Source organism: Hemitrygon akajei, unplaced genomic scaffold (genome assembly GCF_048418815.1).
Source record: "Hemitrygon akajei unplaced genomic scaffold, sHemAka1.3 Scf000043, whole genome shotgun sequence".
Classification (NCBI taxonomy): Eukaryota; Metazoa; Chordata; class Chondrichthyes; order Myliobatiformes; family Dasyatidae; genus Hemitrygon; species Hemitrygon akajei.
The window spans coordinates 477,996-505,032 of record NW_027331929.1 but is presented as its reverse complement, the minus strand read 5'-3'; the positions used below and the strand labels follow the sequence as shown (position 1 = coordinate 505,032).

The window sequence follows — 27,037 nt, the reverse complement described above, 5'->3', positions numbered from 1 at the left end:
AAAGGAGTAGCAAGGGGGAGCAAATGGAGGAAGTGGGGCAGAGAGAGGGGGCGAGGAAGAGTAGTGGGGGAGAATGGGGATACGAGTCGAGGAGGAGACAAGGGTAGGAAGGAAGGGAAGAGAGGGTGGGTGGGGTTGAAAGGATGGGGGAGTGAGGGTGAGGTAGATTGAGTGGGGAGTAGTGGGGTGTAGTCACTTGATTGACGTCGGCCCGACAGGCTATTGACAGAGACCTTCAATCTCTTCAGAAATATCCGGGTATAAATATGCCGATTTCTCGCAGATGAATCTGTGTTTCCTTTTGCAATTGTAAATGTAACTGTACGAGTCACACTTACTGCAGTTGGGCGATCCATAGAACATCGCGTACAGAACATAAGAGGCCACATTCCTATGAAAGGGGTTGAGACAATTTCAAAAGAGACAAATCAGATCCAACAGACAACCGGAGACCATCGCCAAACTAATCTCCCTAATCTGTGTCATCGAAACAGACCCCTGTCAGCCTCTGTAAAACATCCCATGATACCGCGCTCCCCCCACAGCCGCGGATCCATGGCCGTACGAATCCCACTACTGCGCTCTCCCCTGCAATCCGGAGTCAGTTCCCAAATCAATCCCTCTTCCCCACCCTCTTTTGGCAACCATGTATCAGTCAACAAGCTAATCCCACTCTCCCATTCTTCTGACAGCCCTGTGTCAGGCAGCAAACTTATCCCACAGACCCACAGCCTCGTGTTGGTCTGAAAACTAATCCCACTGCCGACTCTCTCTGCACGGCCTCGGGTCCCTCCCACACCACCGACCTGTAACAGTCCAAACCTCACCCGTCTCTGCATTTTCCAATCCAGTAAGTTCTCGATTCTTCTCCCACAGAGATGGAAACAAATTCCTGTGAAATTAAATCCCTTCGATTAATGTGCATTTTTTTAAATTTTAATTATTATTTTTTCATCTGTTAGATTATGTATTGCCTTGAACTGCTGCTGCTAAATTAACAAATTTCACATCACATGCCGGTGATAATAAACGTGATTCTGATTCTGCTTCTATTGGGAGTTTCACTGTGTGTCTGACCCCGGGAGTGTGTGATGGGACCGTGTGGAGGGAGATTCACTCTGTGTCTGACCCCGGGAGTGTGTGATGGGACGGTGTGGACCGATTCAATCTATGTTAGACCCCAGGAGTCACATACCGCTTCCTCATTTGAATTTATTTCCAGGAGCCTTGCATCAAAGTTTGAACAATGTTCCCTCGCTCCATCATAAGGTTTCTCCAAGGAGGATATGAAATAACACCGATCTCCGTTTCCGATCCAATTCTGAGGACACGTGTGCTCTCCAAATCAAGAACAAAAAAAAAGTAAGCAGTGAATATCCCGCCATAACACCCACTGCAACAACTTGGATCAGAAAAAGTCAACCTCCCACCACAGTCCCATCCTGGAATCAGACAGCAGGTGTCGCTGCTGTCGCACCGTTCTATAACACACACCTGCAGCCAGGCATAGAGTGAACCTCCCTCCGCGCCGTCCCATCACATATCCCGACATCAGACACGCGATTCAAATACCTCGGCACCGTCCCATCACAAGATCCAGAAGTCAGTTATGGAGTGAAGGTCCCTGCAGACCATTCAATCATACACTTCCTGATTGGGCCGACACAAACTTGGGTTCCATCCACAACGTCACGTCACACTCTCTTGGGGCTAGACGAAGAAACAAGCTCTTGTCTCATGGTCCCATCATACTCTCCCGTGGTCAGGCACAGCATGATTTTCCTTCTACCCGGTGAGATCACACACCACAGGGGTCAGAAAAAGAGAAGCTCCCTCCGTGCCATCCAATCACATAAGGATCCTAGACAGAGGCTCGGCAATCTCTTCCCTCGCCTCCTGGAGCAGCCTGGGCAATATTCCGTCAGGACCCGGGGACCTATCCGTCCTAATGTATTTTAACAGCTCCAACACTTCCTCTCCCTTAGTATCAACATGCTCCAGAACATCAACCTCAGTCATATTGTCCTCACCGTCATCAAGTTCCATCTCATTTGTGAGTACCGAACAGAAGTATTCATTGAGGACCTCGCTCACCTCCACAGCCTCCAGGCACACCTTCCTTCCTTTATCTCTAATCAGTCCTATCTTCACTCCTGTCATCCTTTTGTTCTTCACATAATTGAAGAATGGCTTGGGGTTTTTCTTTGCCATACTCACCAAGGCCTTATCATAACCCCTTCCTGCTCTTCTCAGTCCCTTCTTACGGTCCTATCCTGCTACCCAATGTTCCTCAAGAGACCCATCTGATCCTTGATTCCTAAACCTGATGTATGTTGCCTTCTTGCATCTGACTAGATTCTCCACTTCACTTGTCACCCATGGTTCCTTCAGCCTACCATTCTTTATCTTCCTCACCGGGACAAATTTATCTCTAACATCCTGCAAAAGAACCTTAAATATCGACCACATGTCCATAATAGATTTCCCTGAGACGGCATCATCCCAATTCGCACCCGCTATAAATTCTGGGCTTATAGTCTCATAATTTGCCCTTCCCAGTTAAAAATATTCCTTTCCTCCCTGATTCTATCCTTTTCCGTGATAATGCTAAAGGCCGGGGAGCAGTGGTCACTGTCTCCCAGATTCTCACCCACTGATAGATCTGTGACCTGACCCGGTTCTTTACATAATATTATATCTAGGATGGCATTCCTCCCGGTCGGCCTGTCAAAATACTATGACAGGAATCCGTCCTGGACGCACTTAACAAACTCTGTCCCGGCTAAACAATGGAAACTAATCAGGTGCCAATCAATATTAGGAATGATAATGTCACCCATGTTAACAACCCTGTTATTTTTGCACCTTTCCAAACTCTGCCTCCCAATCTGCTCCTCGGTATCTCTGCTGCTCCCAGTGGGCCTGTAGAATACCCCCAGAAGAGTAACTGCTCCCTTCCTGCTCCTGACCTCCACCCATACTGACTCAAAAGACGATCCTGCTGCATTACCCTCCCTTTCTGTAGCAGTAATAGTATCCCTGACCAGTAATGCCACGGTCCTCTCATCCCCTCCTCTCTATCCCTTTTAAAATACTGAATTGCAGGAATATTGAGAATCCGTTCCTACCCTAATGCCAGCCGAGTCTCTGTAATGGCCACTACATCATAGTTCCATGTATGTATCAAAGCTTTCAGTTCATCACCTTTGTTCCTGATGCTTCTTGCATTGAAGTACATGCACTTTAGCTCTTCTGCCTTACTACATTTACACCCTGTGTTCTCTTTGCCTCTCCCCAAAGCCTCTCTATATGTTAGATCTGACTTTACTCCATGCACTATACTTGCAGTTATCGCATGCCTTTTATTTTTCACCACCTCACTCTCTGCTCTAACACTCTGTCCCCCTTCCCCATACAAATCTAGTTTAAGCCTCCCAGAGCTTCACTCGCAAAACTTCCGGCAAAGATATGTCCCCATCCAGTTCAGGTGGAACCCGTCCCGTCTGAACAGCTCCCACCTTCCCTAGAACGAGGGACAATTGTCCAGAAACATGAAACCCTCCCTCGTGCACCAACTCCTTAGCCACGTATTTAGCTTCATTATCTTCCTATTTGTAGCCTCACTGGAACGCGGCACTGGGAGCAATCCCGAGAATGCAACCATGGCGGGCCTGTCCTTCACCTTTGCACCTGACTCCCAAACGTCTGTCAGCAGGACCACCTCCTTCTTCACATCCACGTCATTGGTCCCTACATGGAGCACGACATTTGGCTGCTCACCCTCCCTCTGGAGAATACTGAGAACTTGACCCGAGATATCGCGCACCCTGGCACCAGCGAGGCAACAGACCATTCGAGACTCTCGATCTCTCCTGCGGAAACCCTTATCTCCCCACCATAAGTGTTGAGTCCCCTATCATTACTCCTCTCCTCATCTGTGCCCCGTTCAAACTGCCGAAGTAAATACCTCCCCCCTCTCAATCTGCTCGCTTTTTAAAATATCTCGCTGTCTCAGAGGGAGAGTGATTGACCCTCTACAGCTTCTCAACACACCACAGAGCAAATTGTCAAACACAGAGGGAAGCTACCTCCACACAGTCCAATCACACAATTCCGTGTCTAACACAGTGTGAATCTCCCTCCTTACATCCCATCACACACTTCCTGGTGAGCCACAGTGTGAAGCTCTCTCTGAACGGTCCTATCACACCCCCTGTGTTCTCACACAAAGCGTAGTTTCGCCCACCTCCTCCCATGGCACAGTCACGGGGTCAGACTCCCTCCAGAATATCCAATCACACAATCCAGTGTTACATAGAATGAACATCCCTCTGCACTGTCCGATCACACACTCCCGGATTCAGACACCGACGCTCTCTCTCAAGAATCCCATTACACACTCCAGATGCCAGACACAGAGTGAATCCCCGCTGCACAGTCCCGTCACGAACTCACGGATTCAGAGTGAAACAGTCTCCTCACGGTGAATATCACACTTCAGGGGTCAGACATGAAATTAATTTATCTGGGCACTGTCCCATCACAGAATCCCGCTGTCATGCACAGAATGAATCCAACTCCACAACGTCCCATCAGATTCTCCTGGATTCAGTGACAGAGAGAATCTTCCTCCATGCAGTCCCATCACACACTCACCGGGTCAAACACAAAGTGAATTATCCTCCATAACATCTCTTCACACACTCCCGATATCAAGCACAGAGTGACGCTTCCTTTCTCTATCCCTGCCCTGTGATGAGGAACGGGTGAAAGAGGGGGATGATGTCTCACCTTTTCTGCTGGTCAACAATTCACAGATTTGAGCCTTGGTTTCGTTGACAGATCTGTACTTCGTTTCCATCTCAGTGAACTGGTGACGGAGATCGCTGTTGTTTCGTTTAAGATCGGACAGATTAGAGTTGAGCTCAGAAAGATTCCTGAGACAGGTTCTCCGGGAGAGATCCAGGTGGGAATTCTCCGATATTGTGGATTCAAGGGTTGAGTTTAACACATGGACTTGTCGTCGACATTGGCGCTGGGTCCTGTTCATCTCGTGATACTCTTCCCAAAAGAGCTGGAAGTTTCGGTCACATGTGATCTGAGACTGACGAATCTGTGTTACTGAGAGAGATGGTGAGGGATGTTTCGCGTTTACAGTGACACGTGAGTCAGCGTCACGCTACCGAACGGGTCACAGAGAGTGTTGTGTCAGTGTCACGGTGAAGGGTGTCACATTGAAGGATGTGCTGGTGGCACAGTGAGAGGCGTCGGCGCCACCTTGATGAGTGTCTTTGTCACGCTGAGGGGTATATCAATGTCCCGGTAACGGTTTCGTTGTTATTACCATGGGGGGTCTGCGTTAGTATCGTGCAGGGCATGTTCACGTTGCTGTGACGGAAGTGTCGATGTCACTATGATAGGAGTTTGTGTGCTACGGCGAGAGTTGTACCGGCTCAGAATGAAGTGTATCTCGATCTGAAAGCGAGGGAAATGTCACAGTGCTGGTGGTGTCACTGTGGGTGGAATATCTGTGCATTTGTGTGGGGAGTGCTGGTCTCACAGAGAGGGGTATGTCTGTGTCATGGTGAGGGACATGTCATGGCCACGGTGTTTGAGAGAGGGTCACGCTGAGGTGTGTGTCGGTGTCACAGAAAATACTACGTCGGTGTCAATGTGAATTTAGGTGTCGGTATCACGTTAAGGGGTTTATCTGCGTCAGGGTGAGGTGTGGATAATTGCCTCAGTGAGCGGGGCATCAGTGTTATGTTCAGGGGTGATACTGTCTCGGTGAGGGGTCTTACACTGACTTCTGAGTGTTTGTCACGATGCGGGGCGGAGCGGATCACTGTGGAGCGTGAAGGTGTCGCGGTGTACGGTACCTCAGTGTCACGGTGAAGAGCGTGTCGGTGTCACTGTGAGGTGTGTTTCGGTGTCCCATTGAGGAGTTTATCAGTAACAGCGGCAGGGTCATGTCGATATTACAGTGAGGGGAACGTTGCGATCAGTGTGCCTGGCAGGTGTGTGTCACGGCGAGGGTCGTGTCAGTGTCGCGGACTGGAGTGTATCTGTGTTTCGTTGAAGGTCGTGACCGTGCTACACCGTCAGTGTCAGCATGAATCTTGAATGTGTTACGGTAAATGCCGTGTTTTTTTTTATAACGGTTAGGTGTGTGTCCGTGTTAGAGAACATAGAATAATTCAGTTTAGTACAGGCCTTTCTGCCCACAATCTTGCGCCTACACCTAAACCCTGCCTCCCATAAATACACCTACTTTAACTTCCTACATATACCTGTCTAGTAGGCTCTTAAATTTCACTATCTATCTGCCTCCACCATTGACTCAGGCAGTGCATTCCACGCACCAACCACTCTCTGAGTAAAACAACCCTTCCTTTATTAGTCTCCTTGAATATCCCTCCCCTTACCTTAACGCCATATCCTCTTGTATTGAGCAGTGGTGCCCTGGGGAAGAGGCGCTGGCTGTCCGCTCTGCCTATTCCTCTTAAAATCTTGTATACCTCTATCCTGTCTCCTCTCATCCTCCTCCTCTTCAAAGAGTAAAGCCATAGCTCCCTTAATATCTGAACATAAAGCATACTCTCTAAACCAGGCAGCATCCCGGTAAATCTCCTCTGTACCCTTTCCAACGCGTCCACATCGTTCCTATCGTGAGGCGACAGAACTGGACACTGTACTCCAAGTGTGGCCTAACCAGAGTTTCGCAGAGCTGCATCATTACCTCGCGACTCTTAAACTCTATCCCATGACTTATAAAAGCGAACACAGAATAAGCTTTCCTAACAATCCTATCTACCTGTGAAGCAACATTCTGGGATTTGTGGACATGTACCTCCAGATCCCTCTGCTCCTCCACACTACCACGTATCCTGCCATTTACTTTGTACTCTGCCTTGGAGTTTGTCCTTCCAAAGTGTACCACCTCACTCTTCTCCCGGTTAAACTCCATCTGCTAATTCACAGCTCATCTCTGCATCTATGTTTATCTCTGCAATCGTTGACAATCCTCTACACTATCCACAACACCACCTGCCTTTATGTCGTCTGCAATCTTGCCAACTCACCCTTCCACCCTCAGGTGGTTAATAACGGACACGAAACGTAGGGGTGCTAGAACCGAACCTAATGGGACACCACTAGTAACAACCCTCCAATTCGAATGTACTCCCCCCACCAAGTCACTCTGCTTCCTGCAGGCAAGCTAATTTTGAATCCACCAGGTGAAACTTCCCTGGATCCCATGCCTTCTGACTTTCGAAATAAGCCTACCGTGTTGATCCTTATCAAATGCCTCACTAAAATCCATGTAGTTCACATCCACCGCATTACCATCACCTCTATGACTGGTCACCTCCTCACAGGCTTGTTAGACACTATCTGCACTTCACAAAGCCATGTTTTCTGTCGCTGATCAGAACATAATTCTCTAAACGCCCATTGATCCGTTCTCTATGAATCTTTTCCAACAGATTTCCCAACACAGATTTAAGGCTCACTGGTCTATAATTATCCGGACTATCCCAACTAACTTTTTTGAACAAGGGGATAACACTCGTCTCCCTCCAATCCTCCGGAACCATCCCTGTGGACAACGAGGACATAAGGATCCTAGCCAGATGCTCAGCAATCTCTTCCCTCACCTCGTGGAGCAGCCTGGGGAATATTCCGTCAGGCCGCGGGGACTTAACCGTCGTAATGTATGTTAATAGTTCCAAGACCTCCTCTCCGTAAATATGAACATGCTCCAAAACATGGACCTCACTCATATTGCCCTCACCGTCATCAATTTCCCTCTCATTGGTGAATACCGAAGGGACGTATTCATTGAGGACCTCGCTCACTGCCACAGCCTCCAGTCACATCATCCCATTTTTATCTCTAATCGGTCCTATCTTCACTCCTGTCATTCCTTTGTTCTTCACATGATTGAAGAATGCCTTGGGGTTTTCCTTTACCCCTCTCGCCAAGGCGTTCTCATGCGCACTTCTTGCTCTCTTCAGCCCCTTCTTAAGATCCTTTCTTGCTACCCTACGTTCCTCAATAGACCCATCTGATCCTTGCTTCCTAAACCTCATTTATGCTGCCTTCTTCCACCTGACTAGGTTTTCCACCTCACTCGTCACCCATGGTTCCATAAGCTTACCAATCTTTATCTAACTCAACTTCAAAACATTGCCCCTAACATCCTGCAAGTGATAACTAAACATCGACCACATGTCCATAGTACATTTCCTTGTACAAAGATCATCCCAATTCACACTCGCTATATGTTCTAGCTTTATAGTCTCATAATTTGCCCTTCCCAATTAAAAAACAATCCTATCCTCCCTGATTTTATCCTTTTTCATGACAATGCTAAAGGCCAGGGAGAGGTGGTCACTCTCCCCCAGCTGCTCACCCACTGAGAGATATGTGACCTGACCCGGTTCGTTACCTAATATTAGGTCCAGCATGGCATTCCCCCAGGTCGGCCTGTCAAAATACTGTGACAGGAATCCGTCCTGGACGCACTTAACGGACTCTGTCCCGTCTAAACCGTTGGAAATAAGCAGGTGCCAATAAATATTAGGGAAGTTAACATCACCCATGATAACAACCCAGTTATTTGTGCGCCTTTTCTAAATCTGACTCCCAATCTGCTCCTCGGTATCTCTGCAGATCCCATGGGGAACATTGAATAATCCCAATAACTACTGACTTACACCCATACTGACACAAAAGAGGATCCTGCTGCATTATCCTCCTTTTCTGTAGCTGTAATAGTATCCCTGACCAGTCAGGCCACTCATCCTCCCCTTTCCCACTGAATTCCAGGAATATCGAGAATCCATTCCTGCCCTGGTGTAAAGGCCACTACATCACAATTCCCTGTATGTATCCAAGCTCTCAGTTCATCACCTTTGTTCCTGATGTTTCTTGCATTGAAGTGCACACACATCAGCCCTTCTACCTTACTACCCTCACACCCTTTATTCTGCTTCTTTTTTCACAAAGCCTCTTTATATGTTAGCTCTGGGTTTACTCTATGCACTGTACTTGCAGTTCTCGCATGACTTTTATCCTCCACCACGTCACTATCTGTTCGAACACTCTGGCTCCCCTCTCCCTGCAAATCCAGTTTAAAACCCCTGGAGCAGCTCTAGCAAACCTTCCCGAAATGATTTTATTCTCATTACACTTCAGGTACAACCCGTCCCGTCGGAACAGTTCCCAGCTTCCCTGAAACAAGACCCAATTGTTCAGAAACATAAAGCCCTCCCACCTGCACCAACTCCTTAGCCACGGATATAGCTGCGTTATCCTCCTATTTATAGCCTCACCAAAACGTGGCACTAGTCGAAAGCTTGAGATTGCAAACCTGGCGGTCATGTCCTTCAACTTTGCACCTAACTCCCTAAACTCTCTTTGCAGGCCCTCCTCCTTCTTCACATCCACGCCGGTGGTCCTTACATGGACCACGACATCTGCCTGCTCAACCTCCCTCTTGAGAATACTATGAACTCGATCCGAGATATCGCGGACTCTGGCACCAGGGAGGCAACAGACCATCCGAGATTCTCCAACTCTCCCACAGAACCTCTTATCTGCCCCCCTAACTATTGTATCCCCCATCACTTCTCCTCTCCTCTTTTCCCTCTTTCACTTCTGAGGATACAGTGTTGGTGCATCCGACGTGACAACTCAGAACTTCTCCCTGGTAGGTCCTCCCCACGAGCAGTATCCTAAACGGTAGACTTATAGTTTATTGGAACGGCCACAGGTGTGCTCTGTTCTTCCTGACTATTCTCTTTCCCTCACCAGACAGTCACCAAGCTACCTGTCTCCTGACTCTTAGGAGTGATTATCTCCCTGAAAGTCCGATCTGTTTCTGTCTCTCCCCCATGAATGATCCGAAGTTCATCCAGCTCCAGCTCCAGTTCCCTAACTCGGTTTGTCAGGAGCTGCAGCTGGATGCACCTTTTACAGGTGTAGTCATCAGGGACAATTGTGCTCGCCCTGACTTCCCACATCCCGCAAACGGAGCACATGATTGTCCTAACTGCTGCCTCCATTACCTACTTCTAATTTATTAAAAGAGTTTACCCGGCCTTACCTCACTGGGAGCAAGCTCGTCCTCAGTCTTTGCCCGCCGTAACCTCTCGAGCCAAAGCCTTCCTATCTTGTCTCCCACTACTCCATCGCCCGCTCCGTAAATCTGTTCGCTTTTTAAACTCTCCCGCTGTCTCAGAGGGAGAGTGTTTTTTTTTCCTTTACAGCTACTCAACACACCACAAAGCAAACTATCAGACACAGAGTGAAGCTGCCTCCACACGATTCCATCACACATTCCCGAGTTCAAAACTATGTGAATCTCCCTCCTTTCGTCCCATCATACACTTCCTGGCGAGTCACAGAGTGAAGCTCTCACTGAACGGTCCTATCACAACCCCTGTGTTCTCACATAAAGTGTAGTTTCGCCCACCTCCTCCCATGACACACGCACGGGTTCAGACTCCCTCCACAATGTCCAATCACACATATGGTGTCACTTAGAATGAACGCCCCTCTGCACTGTCCCATCACACACCCCGGATTCAAACACAGTCTGAAGCTGTTTCTCCACGATACCATCACACACACCCAGATTCAAACACAGAGTGAATCCGCTTCTGCAGGCTACCATCACTCACTCCCGGATTCAGTCACAGACTTCAAATTTCTCTCCACGATTCCATCACACACTTTTGATCAGACACAGCGTGAAGCCCTCGCTGCACCGTCCCGTCACACAATCACTGATTCAGGGTCAAACTGCCTCTCCACGGTGAATAACATACTTCAGGGGCCGGACATGAAGCGAATCACTCTGAATATTGTCCCATTACACAATCCCGCTGTCAACAACAGAGTGAATCCAACTCCACAACGTCCCAACACACTCTCCTGGATTCAGTGATAGAGTGAAACTTCCTCCACGCAGCCCCATCACACACTCCCGATGTCAAGCACAGAGTGACGCTTCCTCTCTCCATGCCTGCTCTGTGATGAGGAGCGGGTGAAAGAGGGGGATGATGCCTCACCTTTTCTGCTGGTCAAAAATTCACAGATTTGAGCCTTGGTTTCGTTGACAGATCTGTACGTCGTTTCCATCTCAGTGAACTGGTGACGGAGATCGCTGTGCCTTCGTTTAAGATCGGACAGATTAGAGTTGAGCGCAGAGAGATTCTTGAGACAGGTTCTCTGGGAGAGATTGAGGTGGGAATTCTCCGATATTGTGGATTCAAGGGTTGAGTTTAACCAATGGACTTGTAGTCGACATTGGCGCTGGGTCCTGTTCATCTCGTGATACTCTTCCCAAAAGAGCTGGAAGTTTCTGCCGGATGTGATCTGAGACTCAGGAATCTGTGACACTGAGAGAGATGGTGAAGGATGATTAGCGTTTACAGTGACACGTGAGTCAGCGTCACGCGACCGAACGTATTACAGAGAGTGTTGTGTCAGTGTCACAGTGAACGATTTGCTGGTGACACAGTGAGATGCGTCGGCGCCACCTTGATGGTCTTTTCTGTGTCACGCTGAGGGGTATATCAATGTCCCGGTGAAGGTTTCGTTGTTATTACCATGGGGGTCTGCGTCAGTATCGTGCAGGACATGTCGGAGGTGCTGTGAGGAACGTGTCGGTGTCACTGTGATAAGTGTTTCTGTGCCCCGGCGAGATGTGTACCGGGTCCCAATGAACTGTATCTCGATGTCAAGATGTGGAAAATGTCAGGGTGAGGGCCTGGTTTTGTCGCCGTGGGTGGAGTATCTGTGTCATGGTGTGGAGCTTGCTGGTCTCACAGAGCGGGATAGGTCTGTGTCACGGTGAGAGACATGTCATGGCCACCGTGTGTGTGTCGGTGTCACAGAGAGTAATATGTCGCTGTCATTGTGAATTTAGGTGTCGGTATCACTGTGATGGGTTTGTCTGTGTCAGGGTGAGGTGTGGGTAATTGCTTCAGTGAACGGTGCATCGGTGTTATGTTGAAGGGTGATACTGTCTCGGTAAGGGGTGTTAAAGTGACTGCTGAGTCTTTGTTACCATGCGGTGCAGAGCGGATCGCGCTGAGGAGCGTGAAGTTGTCACGGTGTACGCTCCCTCAGTGTCACGGTGAAGAGCGTGTCGGTGTCGCTGTGAGGTGTGTTTCGGTGTCCCCTTGAGGAGTTTATCAGTAAGCATCAGGAGCATGTCGATGTTAGTGAGGGGTACGTTGTGGTCAGTGTGACAGCCATGTGTGTGAGTCACGGCGATGTTCCTGTCAGTGTCGCGGTCAGGAGTGTATCTGTGTCTCGTTGAAGGTCGTGACCGTGCTACGGTAACAGGACTGTTGATGTTATGGTGAATGGCGTGTCGGTGTCAGCAAGAGTCTTGATTGTGTTACGGGAAAGGCAGTGTTTTTATCAGGATTCGGGGTGTGTCCGTGTTATAGAACATAGAACAGTACAGCACAGTTCAGGCCCTTCGGCCCACAATGTTATGCCGATCCTTAAACCCTGCCTCCAATATAACTCCCTACCAGAAATTCCTCCACATACCTTTCCAGCAGTCTTTTAAATTTCACTAATGAATCTGACTCCACTACTGACTCAGGCAGTGCATTCCACGCCCCAACCACTCTCTGAATAAAGAAAAACCTTCCTCTAATATCCCTTTTCAACTTCCAAATCCTTACCTTAAAGCCATGTCCTCTTGCATTGAGCAGTGCTGCCCTGGGGAAGAGGCGCTGGCTGTCCACTCTATCTATTCCTCTTAATATCATTTATAACTTTATCATGTCTCCTCTCATTCTCCTTCTCTCCAAAGAGTAAAGCCCTAGCTCCCATAATCTCTGATCATAATGCAAACTCTCGAAACCAAGAAAAGTCCTGGTAAATTTCCACTGCACCCTTTCCAATTCTTCCGTATCCTTCCTGTAGTGAGGCGACCAGAACTGGACACAGTACTCCAAGTGTGGCCTAACTAGAGTTTTAAAGAGCTGCACCATTACCTCGCGACTCTTAAACTCTATCCCTGGACATAAGATAGCTAACACCCCATACGCTTTCCGAAGTACCCTATCTACCTGTGAGGCAACTTTTAGGGATCTGTGGACATTTACCCCCTGATCCCTCTGCTCCTCCACACTACCAAGTGTCATGCCATTTACTTTGTAAATGGTGTTTGTCCTTCCAAACTGTAAAACCTCACACTTCTATGGGTTGAATTCCATCTGTCACTAATCAGTCCACTTCTGCATCCAATCAATTTCTCTCTGCATTTTTCGACAATCCTGTACACTACCCACAACACCACCAGCCTTTGTGACGTCTGCAAACTTGCGAACCCACCCATCTACCCTCACATCCAGGTCGATAATGAAAAACACGAAAAGTAGATGTCCCACAACCGATCCTTGTGGGATACCACTAGTCACAACCCTCCATTACGAATGTACTCCTCCTACCACGAGCGTCTGCCTTCTGCAGGCAATCCAATACTGCATCCACCTGGGAAACATCCCTGTATCCCATGCCTTCGGGTTTTAAGAATAAGCCTACTGTGTGGAACCTTGTCAAAAGCCTGAAAAAATTCACGTATATTACATCCACTACACTACCCTCATCTATATGCCTGGTCACATCCTCAGATAAATCTATCAGGCTTGTTGGACACGATCTGTCCTACACAAAGCCATGCTGACTGTCACTACTCAGACCACGATTCTCTAAATGCCCATTGATCCAATTCCTAACAATCTTTTCAAAAAGTTTTCCCACCACAGACGTAAGGCTCATAATTACACGGAGAATCCCTACCACATTTTTTGAACAAGGGGACAACATTCTCCTCCCTCCAAACCTCCGGTACCATTCCCGTGGACAGCGAGGACATAAAGATCCTAGCCAGAGTCTCAGCAATCTCTTCCCTCGCCTCGTGGAGCAGCCTGGGGAATATGCCGTCAGGCCCCGGGGACTTATCCGTCATAATGAATTTTAACAACTCCCACACCTCCTCTCCCTTAGTACCAACATGCTCCAGAACATCAACCCCACTCATATTGTCCTCACCGTCATCAAGTTCCCTCTCATTGGTGAATTGCGAAGAGAAGTATTCATTGACGACCTCGATTACTTCCACAGCCTACAGGCCACCTTTATCCCTAATCAGTCCTACATTTGCTCCTTTCATCTTTTTCTTGTTCTCGTAATTGAATAATGCCTTGGTGTTTTCCTTTACCCTACTCGCCAAGGCCTTCTCATGCCCCCTTTTTGCTCGTCTCAGCTCCTTCTTAAGATCCTTTCTTGCTACCCTATATTCCTCAATAACCCCGTCTGATCCTAGCTTCCAAAACCTCATGTATGCTGCCTTCTTCCACCTGACTAGATTTTCCACATCACTTGTCACACATGGTTCCTTCACCCTACCATTCTTTATCTTCCTCACCGGGACAAATATATCCCTAACATCCTGTAAGATATCCAGAAACATCGTCCACACGTCCATAGTACATTTCCCTGCAAAAACATCATACCAATTCACACCCGCATGTTCTAGTCTAACAGCCTCATATTTGCCCTTCCCCAAATAAAATTTCTTCTGTCTCTCTGATTCTATTCTTTTCCATGATAATGCTAAAGGTCAGGGAGCTGTGATCAGTGTCCCCCAGATGCTCACCCACTGACAGATCTGTGACCTGACCCGGTTCGTTACCTAATACTAGATCTGGTATGGCATTCCTCCTAGTCAGTCGGTCAACACTCTGTGACAGAAATCCGTGCTGGACACGCTTATCAAAATCTACCCCGTCTAAACCATTGGAACTAATCAGGTGCCAAATCAATATTAAGGAAGTTAAAATCATCAATGATAACAACCCTCCTATTTTTGCATCTTCCCAATCTGCTCCTCTGTATTTCTGCTGCTACCAGGGGCATATAGTATGCTCCCAATAGAGTAGCTTCGCCCTTCCTGTTCCTGACTTCCACCCATAGAGACTCAAAAAAGGATAGTGCTACATTACCCAACCTTTCTGCAACTGACGAGTAATGCCACCCATCCTCCCCTTTCCCCCCTCTCTACCCCTTTTAAAACACTGATATCCAGAAATATTGATTATCCATTCCTTCTCAGCTTGCAGCCATGTCTCTGCAATGGCCAGTACATCATAGTTCCATGTAAGTATCCAAGCTCTCAGTTCATCACCTTTGTGCCTGATGCTTCTTGCATTGAAGTACACACACTTTACCCCGTCTACCTTACTACCTTTACACTCTTTATTCTGCTTTTCTTTCCTCAAAGCCTCTCTATATGTTAGATCTGGCTTTACTCCAGACACTTCTTCCACTTATCTATCGCTCCGGGTCCCATCTTCCTCGCAGATTATTGTAAACCCTCCCGAACCATGCCAGCAAACTTACCTGAAAGGATATTCCTCCCCCTCGAGACCTATCCAATCTGTACAGGTCCCACCTTCCTCAGAAGGGATTCCAATGATCCAGAAATCTAAAGCCTTGCCCCCTGCACCAACTCCTCAGCCACACAGTCAACAGCCATCTCCTCCAATCCTTACCATCACTATCACGTAGCACTGGCAGCAATCCTGAGAATGCCACCCTTGAGGTCCTGTTCTTCCGACGTCTGCCTAGTTCCCGAAAATCACAATTCAGGACCTCATCAGGACGGTCTGATCAGGGACAGTCAGCAGGGCTCTGTGAAGGGCAGATCGTGTCCAACAAGCCTGATAGATTGCTTTGAGGAGGTGACCAGGCATATAGATGAGGGTAGTGCAGTGGATGAGATCTACGTGAATTTTAGTAAGGCTTTTGACAAGGTTCCATGACGAGATGTAATGATGCAGCTCTATAAAACTCTGGTCCAGTTGGAGTACTGTGTCCAGTTCTGTTCGTCTCACTATAGGAAGGATGTGGAAGCATTGTAAAGTGTACAGCAGAGATTTACCAGGATGCTGCCTGGTTTAGAGAGTATGGATTATGATCAAAGATTAAGGGAGCTGGGGCTTTACTCTTTGTAGAGAAGGAGGATGAGAGGAGACATGATAGAGGTGTACAAGATATTAAGAGGAATAGAGAGAGTGGACAGCTATCTCCTCTTCCCAAGGCACCACTGTTCAGTACAAGAGGGCATGGCTTTAAGGTAAGGGGAGGGAAGTTCAAGGGGGATATTAGAGGAATGTTTTTCACTCAGAGAGTGGTTGGTGCATGGAATGCACTGCCTGAGTCAATGGAGGAGGTAGATACACGAGTGAAGTTTAACAGACTATTAGACAGGTATATAGCGGAATTTAAGGTGGGGGGTTTTATGGGGCCAGGGTTTGAGTGTCGGCACAACATTGTGGGCCGACGGGCCTGTAATGTGATTTACTATTGTATGTTCTATGTTCTATGATCATCACTCTTCCCTATGGTAGGGGTTTTTAATCGGTGTTACAGTAAGGGGTTGGTGTCGCTGTGGTGTTTTGCAATAACAATTCATTCTACTCTCTTTATTTACAGTCTGACTCCAGCCGAAGCCCGTTCCACTCACCATGGATCGAGAGACCGGCCACTATGACGATGAGGGCGGATGTAACTAGGCTGAGTAGGCAGATAAGACGGTGCGGTCTATTTCCGATCTTCCCTTTCGACTCCTGCCCTTGCGCAGCTGTGGAGAGACCATACGATCATAAGATTATAATACATACTTAATGAGTCCATAAGAGCTGCTTAATGAATACTTCAGTATCTTAATGATTGTAGTGATGATTTGCTGCAGGCTGAAAAGCCTGAGCATGCAGATATTCAGAAAGAGGATGTGCTGGAGATTTTGGAGAGCATCAAGTTGGATAATTCACCTGGAACGGACGAAATGTACCGTAGGCTGCAGAGGGAGGTGAGGGCGGAGACTGCTAAGCCTATGGCGACGATCTATGCATCATCAATAGCGACGGGAGAGGATCCGAATGATTGGAGGGTTGCGGATGTTTTTCCCTTATTCCAGAAAGGGAGTAAAGACAGCACAGGAAATTATAGACCAGTGTGTCTTAACTCAGTGGCTGGTAAGTTGATGGAGAAGATCCTGAGAGGGAAGACATTTGAACATTTGAAGAGGTGTAACATGATTAGGAGTAATCTGCATGGATTTGTAAAGGGAAGGTTGAGCCTTACGAGCTTGAGGATGTGACCAAACACATTGATGACGGAAGAGGAGTAGATGTAACGTACATGGATTTCAGCAAGGCATTTGATAAGGTACCCCATGCAAGGCTTATTAAGAAAGTAAGGAGGCATGGGATCCAAAGGAATATTGCTTTGTGGATCCCGCAACCGGCTTGCCCACAGAAGTCAAAGACTCGTTGTAGACGTGTCAAATTTTGCATGGAGGTCGGTCACCAGTGGAGTGCCTCAGGGATCTGTTCTGGGACCCTTATTCGTCGTGATCTTTATAAACAACCTGGATGAGGAAGTGGAGGGATGGGTTAGTATGTTTGCTGATGACACAAAAGTTGGAGGTGTTATGGATAGTGTGGAGGGTTGTCAGAGGTTACAGCGGGGTATCAATAGGATGTAAAACAGAGCTAAGAAGTGGCAGTTGGAATTCAACCCAAATAAGTGTGAAGTGATTCAGTTTGATAGGTCAAATATGATGGCAGAATATAGTATTAATTATGTATCTTGGAAATGTGAAGGATCAGAAGGATCTTGGGGTCCGAGTCCGCAGGACGCTCAAAGGGGGTTCGCATGTAGACTCTGTGGTTAAGAAGGCGTATGGTGTATTGGCCTTCATCAATCGTGGAATTGAATTTAGGAGCCCAGAGGTAAGGTGAAGAGGAGATTTACAAGCACGTTGCCTGCATTGGGAAGCAGGCCTCGTGAGAACAGGTTGACTAAATTCGGCCTTTCCTCCTTGGGGCGAACGGGGATAGGGGTGTCCAAGATGATGGGAGGTATTGATCGTGTGGTTACTCAGATTCTTTTCCCCAGGGCTGAAATGGTTGCCACAGGAGCACGCAGGTTTAAGGTGCTGGGGAGTAGGTACAGAGGAGATGTCAGGGCTAAGTTTTTTACTCAGCGAGTGGAGAATGCGTGGAATGGGCTGCCGGCAACAGCGGTGGAGCCGGATAAGACAGTGTATTTTAAGAGGCTTGTATTGGGCAGCAGGTTTTTTTCTGTTTCTATGTTTCATAAGATATAGCAGCAGTAGTAGGCCACTCGGGCCACCGAGACCGCTCCGCCATTCAATCATGGGCTGATCTAATTCTTTCAGTCATCCCCACTCCCCGCCCCATCCCCTTTGAAACGCTGGATAATTAGGAACCAAAATCTCTCTGCCTTATACGCACCCAGTGCCTTTCCTTCCACAACTGCTCGTGGCAATAAATTCCACAGCTTTACCACCCTTTGACTGAAGTAATTTCTCCCACTTCAGTTCGAAAAGGGCTTCCTTCAGTCTTGAAGCCGTGCCCTCTTGTCTAGAATTCCTTACCATGAGAAATGTCATTTCCATATCTGATCTGTTCAGGCCGTTCAGCATTCGGAACGATCCCCCCTCATTCTCCTGAACCTCAGGGAATACAGACCAGGGGTTGCCAGATGTTCCTCATACAGCGACCCTGTCATTCCTGGAATCATTCTCGTGAATCTTCTCTGAGCCCTCTCGGATGTCAGAATGTATAAGGAGCCCAAAACTGCACGCAATACTCTAAGTGTGTCCTCACCAGTGCCTTTTGGTGCCTCAGCAAATTCCAAATTCCTTGACATGGCAAAGGCTGAGAGGTGTCTGACACATTCCAGCGATCAGTCAGGTCGTTGTAACACATGCCACCGAATCCCGGCAGAGTCCTGTTAAAACTCTCCGGAGGCTCCACCACGCCCTGACATCCTTCCAATAATGGGGTGACCAGAACTGTATAAAATACGCCTGATTCAGCCTAACTAGTGATTTTTATAAAGTTGCAACATAACTCCCTGACATTTGTACTCAATGCCCCGACTAATAAAGGCAGTAATGCCATCGGACTTCTTAACCATCCCATCAAACTGTGCAGCCACGTTCAGGGAGCTGTGAACATGGACCCCAGGATCCTCTGTCCATCTAATGTAAGGACATGTTCGGCACATCATTGTGGGCTAAAAGACCTGCTTTGTGCTGTAGGTTTTCCATGTTTCTATGCTTCAACACTGTTTCGGGTCTTGGCTCTGATAGTGTGTCATTTCTCTCAATTGACCTATCAAGGTGTAACATTTTATGATTGTCCGGGTTAAACTCCATCTGCCCGGTCTCCAAACCATATCTATAACTGATCTATGTCACACTGAATTCTTTGCCAGTCTTCTCCGCTCTCCACACACCACCCCTCGCCGTATCATCAGCAAACCTGCTAACGCACCTATCTACAATTTCATCCAGATCATTTTATATACATTTAAGAGCCAAGAGGTAACATTGCAGCTATATAGGACCCTGCCCAGACCCCACTTGGAGTACTGTGCTCAGTTCTGCTCACGTCACTATAGTAAAGCCGTGGAAACCGCAGAAAGGGTGCGAGGATATTTACAAGAATGTTGCCTGGATTGGGGAGCATGCCTTCTGAGAATAGGTTGAGAGAACTCGGCCTTTACTTTTTGGAGCGACTAAGAATGAGAAGTGACCTGATAGATGTGTACAAGATGATGAGAGGCATTGATCGTGCGGATAGCCAGAGACTTATTTCCAGGACAGAAATGCCTAGCACCAGAGGGCATGGTTTTAAGCTGCTTGGAAGATCGTACAGAGGGTAAGTTTTTTTACGCGGAGAGCGGTGAGTGCGTGGAATGTGCTGCCTGCGGCCGTGGTGGAGGTGTTAACGATAGGGTCTTTTAAGAGACTCCTGGATGGGTACATGGAGCTTAGAAAAATAGAGTGCTATGGGTAAAGCCAATGCAGTTTAAAGGTAGGGAAGTTTAAAGGTAGTTCTATGGAAGGGACATGTCAGGAACAGCTTTGTGGGCCGAAGGGCCTGTATTGTGATGTATGTTTTATATGTTTCTATGTTTCTAGCCCACTCATCTACAATTTCATCTAGATCATTTAAACACCTCACTAAAAGGAATTTCATTGTGGATCCGAGTGTCAGCCTTTTGTTACCAGATTGTGGTCAGTCCATGGAACGAGACTGAGGAAGTGGTCGAAGCAGATGCATTAGAAGCTTGGACACTTGCGAGTATGACACGTGACCCCTCCAGAATGACGTCATTTCTGCGAACTCTGACCTGTTTCCGCAGTGGTTGACGGCCCGCCGGGTCCCGAGGAAATGGGAGGATCTTCGTCCTCATCAATGCTGGGTTTCTCTTTCCGAAAGTTCAGCTCTGAGTAGCTGGAGTTCAGACCGTCTGAGAGAGAGCAAATCAGACAGGCAGATAAGGAAGTGAGTGCGAGCGGTAGAAAATGGGGGAGGGTGTCAGAGAGAGAGAGAGAGCGAGAAGACAGAGGAGTGAGATAGCTAGAGAGAGGTTGAGGGAGGGGGGGGAGAGAGAGGAGAGACACAGCGAGGCAGAAGAGAAGAGCGATGGACAGAGAGGGGGAGACAGCGATAGGGGCGATGGGCGGGAAGATCCGAGAGAAAGATTGGGGAGGGAGAACGGGGAGAGATATGCGGAGACGGGGGCGGGACAGGGGAGAGAATCGGGAACAGTGAGAGGTCAGGGAGAGGTGTGAGAGAGGGCCAAAGAGAGGGGGATTGAGAAGGGAGAGTGAAAAAAAAGAAGAACATTTGAGAGAGAGAGAGAGAGAGAGAGAAGAGCGAGGGCAGAGAAGTCGGGAGAAGGGAAAGTGTCGTGGATAGAGAGGAGGAAAAGGCAGAGGGGATATCAGCGGCAAATTTAGGGACAGAGCGAGGTTTGAAGACGGAAGGGCGGACGGGAAATGATGAGAGGTAGCGGGGAGAGAGGGAAAGAGCGCGAGGCAGAGACCGACAGTGGTAGAGTCGGTGATTGTGATAAAGGAGAGACAGGAGAGAGAGGGGGCAATGAGAGAGGGCGAAGAGAAGGGGACAGTGGGAGACAGAAGGGAAAACGAGGAGAGGGAGGAGGGGAGAGACGGAGAGAGAAGGGAGAGAAGAGAGGGTGGGGGAGGTGAGGGAGGGGAGAGAAGGGGAAAGAGAGGAAGGGAGTGGGATTTAAAAAGGGAGACAGTAGTTAAGGCTTCATGCCGCGCTCTCTCCACACCGAAACTTCTACAGCACGCTCTCCTCAAAACATCCCACGGCGCTCCCTCTATACCGTCCGTTCCAGGGGTTCACTCTTCACGGCACCCTCCCAACCGAACACACCACATTTCAGAGACCCTCCCATCGTCTCTCCCACGCGTTCACTCCTTCTGATACTCAAACAGGGAATCAATAGGGTAACTGTACGTTTGCCCTGACATCTCTCGGCAGGATTGGACACGTCACCTAAACAGGATCAATCCAACAAAGATGAAACATAGAAACATAGAAAAATAGGTGCAGGAGTAGGTCATTCGACTCTTAGAGCCCGCCCCGCTATTCGGCATGATCATGGCTGATCATCCAACTCAGAACCCTGTACCTGCTTTCTCTCTATACCCTCTGATCCCTTTAGTCAAAAGGGCCATATCTAACTTCCTCTTAAATATAGCCAATGAACCGGCCTCATCTGTCTCCTGTGGCAGAGAATTCCACAGATACACCACTCTCTGTGTGAAGAAGTTTTTCCTCATCTCTGTGCTAAAATGCTTCCCCGTTATCCTTAAACTGTGACACCTCGTTCTGGACCCCCTCCCCAAAATCGGAAACCATCTTCCTGCATCTAGCCTGAACAATCCCTTTAGAATTTTTGTGCGTTTCAATAAGATCCTCCCGCATTCTTCTAAATTCCAGTGGCTATATGCCTAGTCGATCCAGTCTTTCTTCATATGAAAGTCCTGCCATCCCAGGAATCAATCTGGTGAACCTTCTTTGTGCTCCCTCTATGGCAAGAATCTCTTTCCTCGGATTAGGGGAACAAAACTGCACACAATACTACAAGTGTAGTCTCAGCAAGGCCTTGTACAACTGCAGTAGAACCTCCCTGTTCCTGTACTCGAATCCTCTTGCTATGAATGCCAACATACCATTTGCCTTTTTCACCGCCTGCTGTACCTGCATGTCCACTTTCAATGACTGGTGTACAATGACACCCAGGTCTCGTTGCACCTCCCCTTTTCCTAATCGGCAACCAAACAGATAATAATCTGTTTTCCTGTTCTTGCAACCAAAGTGGATAACATTAAATTGCATCTGCCATTAATTTGCCCACTCAACTAACCTATCCAATTCACCCTGCAGCCTCTTAGCATCATCCTCACAGCTAACACCGCCGCCCAGCTTCGTGCCATCCGCAAACGTGGAGATGCTGCATTTAATTCCCTCGTCTAAATCATTAAAACATATTGAAAACAACTGAGGTCCCAGCATTGAGCCTTGCGGTACCACACTAGACACCGCCTGCCAATCTGAAAAGGTCCCGTTTATTTCCACTCTTTGCTTTCTGTTTGCCAACCAATTCTCTATCCAACTGACCAACTGACCAACTGAAACTGACCTCGATCTGTCCGGACCCGGGGTGACGAGATGTTTTTGACATTAGGTTGCGTGCACGACAGAACAGAACAGGGAGAGTCAGAAGTCGGGTGAGGCTCCCTCCAGACCGTCCCATCACACACTTCCGGGGTCAGACACAGAGTGAAGCTCCCTCCAGACCGTCCCATCATACAGTCCCGGGGTCAGATACAGAGTGAAGCTCCCTCCACACCGTCCCATCATACAGTCCCGGTGTCAGACACAGAGTGAATCTCCCTCCACACCGTCCTGTCACACACTCCCAGAGTCAGACACAGAGAGAATCTCCCTACTCAACGTCCAATCACACACTCCAGAGGTCAGACACAGAGTGAATGTCCCTACACAACGTCTAATCACACAGTCCCGGAGTCAGACACGGAGTGAAACTCCGTGCACACCGTCCCATCGTATACTCCCGGGATCAGACATAAAATGAATCTCCCTCCACACCGTACTATCACACACATCCCGGTGTCGACACAGAGTGAAGCTCCCTCCACACCGTCCCATCACACACTCCCAGGGTCGGACACAGAGTGAAGGTCCCTCCACACCTTCCATCACACAGTCACGGAGTCAGACACAGAGTGAATCTCCCTCCACACCGTCCTGTCACACACTCCCAGAGTCAGACACAGAGTGAATCTCCCTACTCACCGTTCCATCACACACTCCCGGAGTCAGACACAGAGTGAATCTCCCTCCACACCGTCCTGTCACACACTCCCGGAGTCAGACACAGAGTTAATCTCCCTCCACACCGTCCTGTCACACACTCCCAGAGTCAGACACAGAGTGAATCTCCCTACTCACCGTTCCATCACACACTCCAGGGGTCAGACACATAGTGAATCTGCCTACACACCGTCCCATCATATATTCCCTGGGTCAGACACGAAATTAATCTCTCTCCACAACGTCCTATCACACACTGCCGGGGTCAGACACAGAGTGAAGCTCCCTCCACACCTTCCGATCACACATTCCCGGGGTCAGACACTGTGTTAAGTTCCATCCTCACCGTCCCATCACTCACTCCCGGGATCAACACGGAGTGAAACTCCCTACCTCCGTCTCTGAGACCCACTCACCTTGTGAAGGTGACCGTGAGTCCATTTTCGTGAACTTCACATTCAGGTAAGTCTCACTGTCGTCCATCCTGTCTAGTATTCTTTCGGTCTCTGAGCTCGAAAGCAGAAGCAGCCGTTGTCAGAGGAAGCCCGCGTTGATAGAACAGTTAGACCGACACCAACGAACAGCAGATGAACAGCTGATAAAGAGAGGAACCGAGAGCAGGCGTAGGAAGTGCGGGGATGAGAGAGGATGGGGGCGTTGGAGAATGATTAGAGTGGTGGGGTAGAGCAGTGAAAGTGTGGAGAAATGGGGAGAGGGAGAGAGATGGGAAGGAGAGTGGAGGGAGAGAAACGGGTGACTGGGAGATAGTCGGGACTGTGGGGAGAAAGGGAAATAGAGCGATAAAGACTGGGAAAGGAAAAAGGGAAAAAGGGGAGAAATAGAGAGGGGAGCTTTGGAGAGATATTGGGAGGAGGAGGGAGAAAAGAGAGAGAGAGTGCGCGCGTACGAGGTGAGGAGAGGGAGGGGTTGAGTGAGAGGGAGCGGAGACGAGGATTGGGAGGAGAAAGCGATATAGAAAGTAACAGAGTGCAGGAAGGGGAGGGATGAGGGAGAAGGAATGTGGACGATGGAGGGAGAAAGGAATCGGAGGGGGAGTGATGAGGGAGAAGTAAAGAGGTCGATGGAGGGAGAGAGGAATCGGAGTGGGATAGAGGAAAGGAAAGGGAAGAAGAGACCGAGGGCAGGAAAGAGGATGGAGCGAATGTCGGAGGGATTTGTGTCACTCAGACAGAGCCTCAATTGTCCTGGAGATTTGCACCCCTCGGTTGTTTGCTGATTTGACCCACGGACGCGCCCACAGCTCCTGACCATCGCCAGGACTTCAGCCCCTCTGTCTGCGAGAAACCACGGCCCCACGACGAAGACCCAGCACATCCACCGAGATGAAAGAGTCACCTCCCTCGGAGAGAGGTGGACAGAGTCCAGTGGCGCGCTCTCTCTTTTCTTCCGTATTCCGTCTCTCTCTCTCTCTCTCTCTCTCTCTCTCTCTCTCTCTCTCTCTCTCTCTCTCTCTCTCTCTCTCTCTCTCTCTCTCTCTCTCTCTCTCTCTCTCTCTCTCTCTCTCTCCCTACCTCTCACACACACACGCACACACACATACACACACAGACACACACTCACACAGTCACTCCCTCTCCCGCTCTTTCTGTCTCAGCTCTCCCCCATCTCTCTCTCTCTCTCCCAGCGTCCTCGAGGGGCTTGGTCATATTTTGAAGGCGCTTAGATGATGGCACAAGGGGTTGTCGGAGCCATGATTTTCACACAGAGACTATGGATTGCCACAGAGCGATATTGTACTTCCAGCAATGGTGGTCGAGGCGGATCTAATGGGGACTTTTAAGAGACGTTTAGAAAGCAACATTGTTCTAGGATTTTGACGATGGAATTGACCCCTACGCCTATTTTCGTTTCATCCGCAAACGTTGCCACAAAGCCATCTATTCCACTCAATCATTGACAAATGATGAGAAAAGTAACGGTCCCAACACTGACCCCCTGAGTAACTCCACTAGTCACTGGCTGCCAACCAGAGAAGGCCTCTTTTATTCCCACTTGCTGCCTCCTGCCTGTCAGGCATTCCTCTATCCATGCCAGTCTCTTTCCTGTAACGCCACAGGATTCTACCTTGTTAAGCAGCCTCATTCATGGCACTTTACCAAATACTTTCTGAAGTCCAGTAAATGACATCCACTGCCTGTGCTTTAGTCACCCTGCTGGTTACTTCCTCAAAGAACTCTAACAGATTTGTCAGCAAGATTTCCCCTCACAGAAACCAAGCTGACGTTGACATATTTTATCATGTGTCAGCAAGTGCCTGAATTATATTAATAGACTCCAACACTCTCCAAACCACTGTGGGTCGGGTAACTGGCTTACACTTTCCTTTAGAAACATGACCACACTGAAAGCCTGCAGATAAATAGAGGCCCTTCGGCTCAGAATGTCGTACCGAACAGGTCCCTACCTCAGAAACTACCAGGCTTACGTATGGCCTTCTATTTTACTAAGTTCCTGATAAACAGAAATAGATAAAATAATAAAAGGTGATAGATAAGATAGAAGCAGGAAAGTTGTTTGCACTATTAAAAATGACCTGGATGAGGAAGTAGAGGGATGGGATGGTAGGTTTGCAGATGACTCTAAGGTTGGAGGTTTTGTGGATTATGTGGAGGGCTGTGATAGGTTCCAGCGAGATATTGATAGGTTGCAAAACTGGGCTGAGAAGTGGTAGAAGGAGTTCAACCCAGATAAGTGTGAAGTTGTTCATTTGTGTCATAGTGTGGTCATAAGTTATCAGCAAACTATCCCTCCACTTCCTCACCAGGTTATATATAAAAATATATAAAAATCACGAGGAGTAAGAGTCCCTGAACAGATCCCTGAGACACTCCACTGGTGATAGACATCCAAGCAGAACATGACCCGGATACAACTGCTCTTTGCGTTCTGTGGTCAAGCCAGTTCTGGATCCACAAAACAATGTCCTCTTGGATCCCAGGCCTCCTTACTTTCTCAGTAAGCCTTGTCTATCCGTAAGCCAACCTCCTCTTCCATAGTCACTTCAGTTCGGTTCCAACCCCCCAACAATTCTAGATTAGTAATGGGAGATTATGTCGGACATCAGGAGTAGGTTATATGACGGTGGGAGGGAGATTCACCACATGTCTGGCCCCGGGTGGGTCTGATTGGACAGTGTGGAGGGAACCTCACTCTGTGTCTGATCCCTTGATTGTGTGATTAGACGCTGTGGAGGGAGATTTACTTTTGTCTGACCCCGGCTGTGTGTAGTGGGATGCAGTGTAGGGAGGTTCGTTCAGTGTTTGACCCCGGGAGTGTATGCAGAGTCGGTTTGAAGGACTCTCTGTCACGTCCCGGGGGTTTGTGATGGGACGGTGCGTAGGGAGATTCATACTGTATGACCCCGGTTGTGTGTGAATGGACAGTGTGGAGTGAGCTTTGCTCTGTATCTGACCCCGAGAGTCTGTGATGGGACAGTGTGAAGGGAGATTCCCTCGTCTGACCCCGAGAGTGTGTGATTGGACCGTGTGGAGGGAGCCTGACTCTGTGTCAAATTCCGAGAGTGTGTGATGGGACGGTGCAGAGGGAGATTCACTCTGTGTCTGACCCCGGGAATGTGTGATGGGACGGTGCAGAGGGAGATTCACTCTGTGTCTAACCCCGGGAGTGTGCGATGGGACGGTGTGGAGGGAGCTTTACTCTGTGTCTGACCCCTGGAGTGTGTGATGGGACGGTGTGGAGGGAGCTTTACTCTGTGTCTGACCCCT

At 48.5% G+C, this 27,037-nt stretch overlaps 1 protein-coding gene across 1 annotated transcript; it reads right to left on the bottom strand.

The window, feature by feature from the left end:
- Positions 1 to 1,078: 1,078 nt before the first annotated feature.
- Positions 1,079 to 23,774, bottom strand: LOC140720475 (uncharacterized). The gene is made up of 6 exons (XM_073035325.1): positions 23,708 to 23,774; positions 20,266 to 20,385; positions 16,562 to 16,678; positions 11,079 to 11,408; positions 4,792 to 5,121; positions 1,079 to 1,338 (listed from the first exon to the last, which is right to left on the bottom strand). The coding sequence occupies exons 1-6, from the start codon at positions 23,772 to 23,774 to the stop codon at positions 1,169 to 1,171; spliced, it is 1,134 nt and encodes a 377-aa protein (XP_072891426.1). The 3' UTR covers positions 1,079 to 1,168.
- Positions 23,775 to 27,037: the final 3,263 nt, after the last annotated feature.

Excerpts from the sequence above, each read along its gene's own strand:
- LOC140720475 (XM_073035325.1), bottom strand. The coding sequence starts at position 23,774 with ATGGACGACAGTGAGACTTACCTGAATGTGAAGTTCACGAAAATGGAC. Across the intron at positions 5,122-11,078 it reads ATTTTTGACCAGCAGAAAAG|TAACACAGATTCGTCAGTCT; the intron begins GTGAGGCATCAT and ends CATCTCTCTCAG. Across the intron at positions 1,339-4,791 it reads ATTGTTGACCAGCAGAAAAG|AGCACACGTGTCCTCAGAAT; the intron begins GTGAGACATCAT and ends CTTGATTTGGAG.